Source organism: Olea europaea, chromosome 10 (genome assembly GCF_002742605.1).
Source record: "Olea europaea var. sylvestris chromosome 10, O_europaea_v1, whole genome shotgun sequence".
Lineage (NCBI taxonomy): Eukaryota > Viridiplantae > Streptophyta > Magnoliopsida > Lamiales > Oleaceae > Olea > Olea europaea.
Window position 1 is genome coordinate 34,816,233 of NC_036246.1, and position 9,467 is coordinate 34,825,699.

At 35.4% G+C, this 9,467-nt stretch overlaps 2 protein-coding genes across 2 annotated transcripts in view; both read right to left on the reverse strand.

The window, feature by feature from the left end:
- Nucleotides 1-1,158: 1,158 nt before the first annotated feature.
- On the reverse strand, nt 1,159-1,798 carry LOC111402743 (RING finger protein 44-like). Its single transcript, XM_023031084.1, has one exon. The coding sequence runs from the start codon at nt 1,744-1,746 to the stop codon at nt 1,357-1,359; it is 390 nt and encodes a 129-aa protein (XP_022886852.1). The 5' UTR covers nt 1,747-1,798; the 3' UTR covers nt 1,159-1,356.
- Nucleotides 1,799-3,315: 1,517 nt separating this feature from the next.
- Nucleotides 3,316-9,467, reverse strand: part of LOC111401973 (protein MID1-COMPLEMENTING ACTIVITY 1-like) — a 9,511-nt gene continuing 3,359 nt past the window's right edge. Inside the window, exons 2-7 of the mRNA XM_023029973.1 lie at nt 5,946-6,358; nt 5,451-5,560; nt 4,641-4,712; nt 4,210-4,316; nt 3,727-3,820; nt 3,316-3,581 (exon numbers count right to left, since the gene is read on the reverse strand). Of these exons, the coding sequence (XP_022885741.1) occupies nt 3,529-3,581; nt 3,727-3,820; nt 4,210-4,316; nt 4,641-4,712; nt 5,451-5,560; nt 5,946-6,346 (837 nt within the window). The 5' untranslated portion in view covers nt 6,347-6,358 and the 3' untranslated portion in view covers nt 3,316-3,528. The remainder of the gene's footprint in view (nt 3,582-3,726; nt 3,821-4,209; nt 4,317-4,640; nt 4,713-5,450; nt 5,561-5,945; nt 6,359-9,467) is intronic.

A 9,467-nucleotide genomic window follows, 5' to 3' on the forward strand; every position in this document is an offset into this window, starting at 1 on the left:
TTGGGCTCGTAAAAAAGCTCAACAATTTTAACTGAACCGAGCTTGAGCCGAAAGTTTTAGACTCGGGCTCGACTCAGTTCGACTCGTTGACATCCCTACTACTATATGGTGGCAGTAAGTGAAATAAAACTGGGAACAACATGTTAAAGAGAAATTTTAGTCATGGTTGAAAATTTTGAAACATTTGAAAGGGGCGTTTCTCCATTTCAGTTGTACTCGATCTCTCTATCAAAGACTGCAAAACGATGATTACATGGTTGATAAGAATTATTAATACCATAAAAATATTTTATTTCTATTATTTTTAATTTATGTTACATCATGCTTTTTTCACGTAAATTTGATGGTTACAAGTGAAGGAGTCAATGAGATGGAAATGAAAGTCGCTAACTTGTTTACTAGCATTATTTACTTTTTGGTCATTGTGTATGTTGGTGAATTAAATTTATTAGACAATTTTTTTGTGTTGTTTCAAACATTAGGAGAATAGAAATAGTTTGTTGAATTGTGAGAACATTGAACAACTTAATTATGATATGGTACCTAATCTAAGCAAATCCAAAACTAAATAGAAACGAATCGATCCAAATGGTTTGATTACATTATTAAAGTTGGACTCGACTGTTGCATTTACAAGATACCAATAATTCTTCCACCTCCACATCATTATTTTCTCCATCAATATAAAATTTCTCTTGCCATTTTTGCTAGATGCCCAGTAAAAATAAATGAAATAGCATAGTATTGTTGGATTCATAAGTTAGATTTGGTTCTCAGTGAAATCAGATTGAAACCTAGGCGTGGCCAAGGTTTCAATTCTTATATTATGGATACTTTTATTTATGTAATAAATATTCATTTTTTGTCTTTAAAACACCCTCTTACTTGTAGCCAGATTTTTTTTTTTTTATCATAGACTTGGCAAGTGAGCAATGTTCGTAATGGACATTATTGTGACTTGAAGTCAAGACCGTTGTCTTTTGATACTAATACTATACATAATTAATCACATCATTTAAAAGTTTGAGTTACGGGAATATATATACATTAATTTATTTCAATTTTTTTCTTCAACATTCCCTTGTTTTATTAATAATTTTTTAAAGTAGAAATTCATTTTCAGCCCAAAAAAAAGGTGGGGATAGGATATTTCAACAATGCAGCTTCCAAATCATGTATTCCAATTTCTTCCCCATACAAATCCTATTTTCTTCACAACAAAGTCTTTATATGCTTCTGCGATGGTGGGAAAGAGAAACAAGAGAATTAACTCACACTTAGGAAAAAAAAAAATCCATCGACGGAATTTTCCGTCGCTGGTGCCAAAATGCAAATATCCAGTCGATAAAACCTGGGTCAGAAGCCAGCTACATGAAAGGAGGAAAACCAAATCACCATCTCCTCGGTTAACTCTTCTCTTTCCTGTCTCTTCCCTTCATCCTCGTCGACCGCAAACCGGCACACCGGGCATGTTTTACAGCACGCGTTTAACCATCTGTCGACACAAATTTTATGAAACTCGTGGAGACATGGCAGTGCACGGCGTTCTCCTCGGCTTAAACTCGACAAACAGACACAACACAACGTCGTAGCCTCCACATTGGACTCATCGAATCGAAACCCTATTCTTTCCTTAATCAAGTTTTCTTGATTAATATTGGAATCAGCAATCTGTGGTTCAATTCCATTTTTTCTTCTGAGACTGAAGAAAGTGCATATGGAGAAGATTAATTTCTTGAAAACCATTGATATATTAGACCAATTAATTACATCTCTGTTAGAGCTTTATTAAGAATTTTACAAGTGCTTGCCGGCAGGTACCTAATAATATGTCACTTTGTTGATCAGTTATTTTGCGTGGTTTGAAAGGTTGGTTGAGAAAAAATTCAAGACATCGAGACTTCAACACATTGATTCCACTTGAAAACAGACTCTTCACCATTCTTTAAATTTCTTTTATTATAGTTCTTTCCTTTTTTAAGGGGAAAATAATAATAATAATAATAATAATAATAATAATAATAATAATAATAATAAAGGCGTCATTGAGTTCTCTACTCTATCAAAGACACGACTTGTATATGATATTGTGCATGAAACATGAAACATGAAACATGTCCTCCAAATTTCTACTCGACCGAGAGATATAAGTGGCAGATTTATTTCCTTGTAAAGGATAAGAATTGGTGGTACTTTTGAATTTACTATGCTTCTTGTGAAGGATATTTTTAATATTTGTTCACATTACAACCATATATATATGTCAAGATTCTTAAACTTTAAGCGATGGTGGTAGAAGATGTGTTTGCACCATAACAAATTTATTATTGGTTCGATTGATCATTAGATGATGCTTGGTTGAATATGTGCACTAAGTAATATAGTAAAGAATTCACCAAATTATCCTATTGGTAATTAGATCGTGTTAAAGCTAAAAATGATGGGCGCTTTTTGATCAACTTTAAGGAGTACAAACTCCTTATAAAATGAAATGAAACGGTCAATCTAGTCAACATTTGAAGATATGGGATGCAACGGTTGAAGACCTTCTGTTGCTAAAGTCAGCAAGGTAGTAAAACTTTTGAGCTTACTTTTTTTTTAAGGAAATGACCCCTATAAGGGTTTGGAGGTTCAATATGGTCCCAAATACTTCAATCAACTGTGACATGACATGAGAACCACTCAAGTGCCTTTACTTGATTGCTATTGGTCAATGTGGGTAGTATCTCAGATTAATCTTGCATCTATATTAGACTCCACGATTAGGTTGTCTAATCCATGTCGCTTATTAAATGGTTGATGACATATATGGCTAATTCTATTACAAAATCAATCATTAGTTCAAGTCTTCTTCCTTAGTAACTAAACATTCCATACCCTTGGTGCTTATAAATAGTAAGTTCCAAGGGATGCATAGATAAAAATTTACTAGTCTTAAAAGAAATGTGTAAGTAAATACAGAATTTGACCCTTCTTATAAGCTTTGCTAAATATGCACTAAGCTTATAATTCAAGAGCGCAGTTTTAGCCTTCAATTTTCCAATACAAAATTAATGACTTGAAACCGATCGGACAAGAATTTATCGAGATTGGGTTCGAAATATTGGAACTTGAATTATTGAGTCCATCGATCTTTAGAAATAGTTCTAAAGCCTGTTTGGGAGTGATTTTGAGAATTGATTTTTTGACTGTTGGAAGAAAAGTGGGATCCACTTGTGGAGAAGAAGTCAAATATGACGGCTGGAATAATGAAATAACGATCAAAAAATCAATTTTTTTGGTAAAAAAATCGCTCCCAAACAAGCCCTAGTCCTCTAAAGCTACAAACTCAAACCACTAGAAATTTCATTTCATGTAAAAGAATCCCTGTAGCTAGTACAATTTTAAAAGGACACTTTACAGAATGGTGAGTTCGAAAACACAATACAAATTCCACATGAAGCAACTATTAACCAACGGCTAGCTACTAACTCGACAAATGACTTCTGTACAACAAACAAGTTAACATATATTCGAAAATTCAGGTATTCAGGATTCCATGTATTGGAAAGTTGGAGGATTCGTTTTTATCTCATCATGACCTGCGAGTTGGGATCATAAACATGAGAAACTGATTCAACCTAGGCTTCTATACTATGGGAGAAAACTAGCATATTTTCCATGTTCAAAATAATTGAAGTAGGTTTGTACTGAATGCAATACTATTTTGAGCAGATATATACTCACCTTCAACTCCACGAATCTTCACTTCTCGCCATTCTTGGACGAGGGCACAGCAGCAGCACATCAAATGGGAGAGAAAATCGTCAAATAAGCCACCCTGTAAAGATAGAAATAGGGTGTCCGTGAAATCTACTCCATGTTAGCCCTTGTGAGTTTAGGAATAGTTACAGCACGAAAATTCTCTTGGCAAATGGTAATCTCTTTACAAGTTCTCGAAAGACAAGTTTATTTTTTTTTGTTTGTTTTTATTTTCTTATTTTTCTACAAAATATAGAATTTGATTCCAGTGTGTATTCAATGATTTAGTTGTCAATTTCTATATTTTTTTTTTCTTTCGGAGGAGTCTTTTCCTCGAATTGATAAAGTTCATCTGTCGAGTAAAAGTGCAAGAACAATAATCTGAGCATTGTTCCTCATAAATTTGGGGTCAACTCCCTAAAAGTTGAATAAGAATAAAAATATGTTATAAAGTAATAAAGGAATCACCGTGATGTTAAGCGTTTTTCGAAGCTTCCTTCTGATGCAACATGTATAACAGCAGCACGAAAATACCAACGAATAAGCCATCAAGTCGTTGCAGGCTTCTGCAGAAGCTGCACACCAAAAGCATCATTAGTTTCCATGTGACTCATAATTTTTAACGATTACATATTATACTTTGATGTCTAGTGTCGTTATAGGAGACGAATTAATAGAGAACCTAAATAATTCAATGAATCATCCATTACAGTATTGTCCTTAGACAAAATATGAATGCAGGAAAACCTGATATAATCAAATAGTTGGTACATAAATTTTATGTTTGAGGCGACCATAATATTATGTTTAAGAATTGCAACCGAGCAAAATCATAGGTAGAATTGCAAGTCTTTAAAGCAAGCTTGTGAATTGGAGTTAAAAGGTAAAAAATCACTTACAGATGTGCCTGTTATTCGCCACTGAGGCGACTTTAGAAAATGTGCCACAAGGAAAAAAGAAAGTTTTTATGCCTGCAAAAGCATATATAGTCTGCTGAGAATTCGTCTGAGCATGTAAAAGTACAATAGTAATATTCCTTGTGACAAAGAACATGGCTCTTTCATGTAATAATACAATTTTTTGTATCATGGTGAGGGTGAGAGAAATCACAGGTACATAAAATCTAAAAAAAATTCAGCAATAACAGGAACGCCCAATCTCATCATCTAAAATTAAATTCTTAATAATACGTTGTTCATCTCTAGGTGAAATCATCTCCACCAAATTCACATGATATAACCAATCAATAAATAGTACTCTACGTACATAATTATGACACTACTTCCACAGCAGGGAAAACAGGATGAGCACACTTATTTTATCATTCCTCCCACTCATTTTCCTACAAGTTCCAAATTCACTTGCTCATCTCCAGTGGTTCATCGTTTAAATTACTCATTATAACTATTGCACCACCATCATTCTCCCATTTTGACCTTATCATTTGACTTTGAGCAATAATCAACGCAGAAAACTTTCTTAGAACAGGAACATGGCAAAGATATTTATTCTGTATTTATCCTTAGAATGGAAGTTCCTCCCAGGGAAAGGTCCCATTCCCAAAATAAATAAATGATCAAGTGCATTCATAAAACATCTAGTGTGTGTGTGTGAAATTCAATTAATCCTCTAGTTTATGAGAATTCATAAATATGAAAAGCTTACAGTTTCATTCCATGTAGTAAACAAATAAACATGGAGGAACATACACAGAAGAGGTTCCGAACAGCAGCCGAGTAAATCCGAATGCCATTCATCAAAGAGATGTGAACCTTTAGAAGACAGCAAATCCTTCCCAGAGGAAACTGAAGAAGTGTTTCTGCACAGAAGAATAGACACATAACCAAAGAATTCAACATGAGTTACTTGCTGGTGGGAAGGCTAGAATTCTGAAGTAGATGCTTGTTTTTGTCACTTTAGGAAGTTGTACAGTAGAAATCATAAATTTAAGTATCAATTTATCAAAATGAATTAATGAATCCCTGCACCAAAAACAAAATATTGATTTTCAACCCAAATTTTGCCTATAAGTGCAGTAACCCTATTAAATACTATGGCTTGCATTATTACGAGTATATGAATCATTAACATTTCCAACAGGAAAAGTTACATCAGAAATTATAAGTTAGTTATAGAAGTTTGATTCTACAGAATGGAGTTATATTTAGTGAGAATAGGGGTGAATGGTCATAGAGAAAATTAACCTCGAAGTTGCCAATTTCTGGTCACTCTTAGTGTAGTTATCATCATAGTGTCCTTCCTCACTATTGACATGTACATAATCCTGATCCACCTTGGACTCTTTTATGGGAGAACTCTTATCAGGATACGGATAAATTGCAACAGCTTCTGCAACATCGAGCAAGTGCTGGATCATTTCACAGTGGCAAACATCTAAGTTAGCTTGTGAATTTTGTAGTTCTAGTTGAAGCTTCTCGTTTTCCTTTATTATTGCCTCGTCAATGGGCAAGTTTGGGTACGAACAAGAAAGGGTTTTCTTCAAGGCAATGGTATCCTTTCGGGAGGGATCAGGTTTCAGAATCAAATCTTGCACCTTCCTGTCTTCATCATCCAATGTATATTCGCATTGATCCTTTTCAATCATTTCTATTCGTTCCTGATATAATGATAAGTCAGCATTAATCAACTTCAAGAGAAACATGAAAGTGTTTAGATAGAAATATAGAGATGTTTCGGTCTCAACGGTAAGAGGTTATCCAGGTTTTCTCTGGAATTATTTGAGATATATTACAAACCTTGGCAAAATTGAATGCAAATTACCGAGAAAATTTAATTCATGGCAATAATATAAGGTTTTTATCTCTAACTATATTTTTGAGCAATTCATATTTCTTGATTTCACTTGATTACTGCAACTACGCATGGTACAGGAAACATTATAATAATAGTTGGCACATGAAGAAGTATACAATTGCTAAGCCTAAAACAGTAAGTAACATAAACTAAATTCATCAGATAATCGAATTTTTCAGGCTATAAAATTTATGCGGACATCCATTTATTATTTATTTTTTATTTGGACTATTAGTTATATTTTATTTGAACTATTGTTTATGTTTTCGTTATTGGGCTTGTTTAGTGGGTTTTGCCCAAACCCTTCTCTTTAGGGTTTGTGTTCTGCTATTTATTTATGTTTTGTTTCTCATTTGAGACAGTTGATGATGAATGAATAATTATTTTGGTGGCTTATGGCGCATCCCTCCCCTTCTTCTATTGAATTCTTCTTCTATCTCCTTTCTTAATTCTCCATTCTTTCTGAATCTTTCTTCTATTTCTATTAATCATCCTATTGGAGCTGCATCAAATTTGGTATCAGAGCCGAATTTTGGGTACTTTCTTTTACAATCCAAAATCTCTTCTTTTCTCCCAAATTTTGTTGAGACAGCACAAATTAAAAGGATTTTGGTAAAGGCAGCAATTTTATTCTTCAATTTTCAAAGTTAGTTGAAGAAAAAAAAATTGTGTTACTGTTCATGGGTACTATTCACACCCGGATTCCAAATTTTTGATTTTTATTATGTAGTATAAAAAATAAAAATAAAAATTAAAAAAAATTCTGCTATTCAATTTGATTGATTTGCTGCTTCCTTTTGCATTAAAGTTGTTGTTTCAAACCCTAGCTTATATTTTTTTTTTTTTTCAATTCCATATATTCTAGCCCAACATATATTTCAGCCCAACATAATTTTCAGTCTAAACTCAGCACATATTGAACACAGCCCAAACCCACGTAACCCACTAATTCGTAATCCATAGACTCGGTCAAGCCCATATCCCTAACCCAATTACAGCAGCCCATTGATTCATTATTCCAACTCTATTTATACTCCAAGCCCATAAGACCCAATTACCATACAAACCAATTATCCAGCCCACACCCACATTAGCCCATTACACCAATCATCGGCCCAACTCACAATACCCGGCCCAACCCAACTCTTATCTCACTACCCAAATCAATTTCCCCAACCCGAGCCCTAACTCATCCTGTCACTCCCCACGACCAGCAGCTCACCCCGTCAATACCCACGATGTCCAGTCGCCCGTTCCCTCCTACCCGTCACCGTCGCCGACTTGCACCCCAGTCGGACTTCACCACTTAGTCGGCCGACCATCAATCGGCCGGCCATTGCTTATTATCCCAGAAGCCGGCCACTTCTCGCCATTTGTGAACTGCCATTGCTCATTATTTCCATTAGCCAGCATCTACAGTTTCAGTCATCGACATTCCAACAACGCCGAAGCACCACTCATCTTTCATTCACATATTGCCGCCCTCCTCACAACTCACAACAATATTACAGAGTCCACCGTGAAGAGACCCATTTATTACCCAGGCACATTCACGCATCAATTCCTCAGAAGCCAGGCCGTCACAGTATCTACGTCGATTGACCGCAACTGCCCTTCCGCCGACAGCAGCATCATCACGGGTGACCCACCACTGGCCCAATTGTTCAACAACTTTCTTCGAGGATTACAGCCAGCCACCGACTTCATTGATCAAGCAGTTTACTGTCTCTACTACCAAGCAGCCCATTCAGTTACACAGAGGTTTCTATTTCAGCATCTCCCCAATTTCAGTGAAGCCAACAATTTAGAATATGCAATGACTGTGAGTTCAGGAGTTGGAGACATTTGACATAGGCAGATCAGAGGCCCAATCGTTAGCAATTCAGGCAACTAGACTATAGGGAGTTGCTATCTCCTAATTCTCATTGGTTTATACTGTTGTTTTATTTTAAAAGTGCATCACTTAGATTCTTTGTGTTGCTGTTACTATCACAACTTTGGCCTCAAACTTCACTTGACTGGAATCACTCATTGAATTGACTTGCCATTGTTGCCCCATTTATCTCACTGAATTGATGTGCCATTGTTACCTCTTTTATCTACCTGATTGGAAATCTTGACAATACCATTTGATCTTGACAAGCATTGGACCCTTGCTTTATTATTTACAAGCATCAGCACTATTAACTTGCATTTTTGGAAGGGAAGAAAAGAGAGAGAGAGAATTTCAAATTGATGTTTTAATCGTTGGTCCTTGATGCATATTGGTCTCTCTATTGCATTTCATTTAGGTAGTATTGCTTTGTGTACAATTGCATAGTGGTCGTCCTGTCACTTTACTACTTTAAACATGAACTCCTCACAATTTGATGCACTCACCCGACAAATAGCAACTATCCAAACTCAGGTGATTACTACTCTTGAAGAAAGTAAGGCTTTATCTGCTAATTTGAACAACTTTAAGAAAATCCCTCGTTTAACCGATGTTCATAAATCCAAAGTGTCCCATAATAGACATTATCATCATCATCATAGTGATCAAAAATACTTTCGACCCGATCGTAAGAATAGGGATAGGAATAGGGATCAGATTCATGAGCGAGAACGAGATAATTTTGAAATTCTTACTCAATGGAATGCCCTTAAACAAGGAAATCAATTAGTGACTGAGTATATCGCGCAATTTGAGGAATTTCGAACCAAATGTCATTTAATTGAGGATGAGAGTACGACTTTGAGTAGGTTTAGCCAAGGTCTGAGAGATGATCTTAAGCGCGAGCTTTTCTTTCGAGGTGTCACTACTCTTGATCACGCTTACTCTTTAGCTCAAGATTATGAGTTGATTATTAATACTCCATATGAAAAGCGTGGTCATCGTCGCTCACCCATCTCATTAGCGTCGCCTCATCATA

Bases quoted from the DNA above. Each gene is read 5' to 3' on its own strand.
- LOC111402743 (XM_023031084.1), bottom strand. From the start codon at position 1,746: ATGGTTTTCAAGAAATTAATCTTCTCCATATGCACTTTCTTCAGTCTC.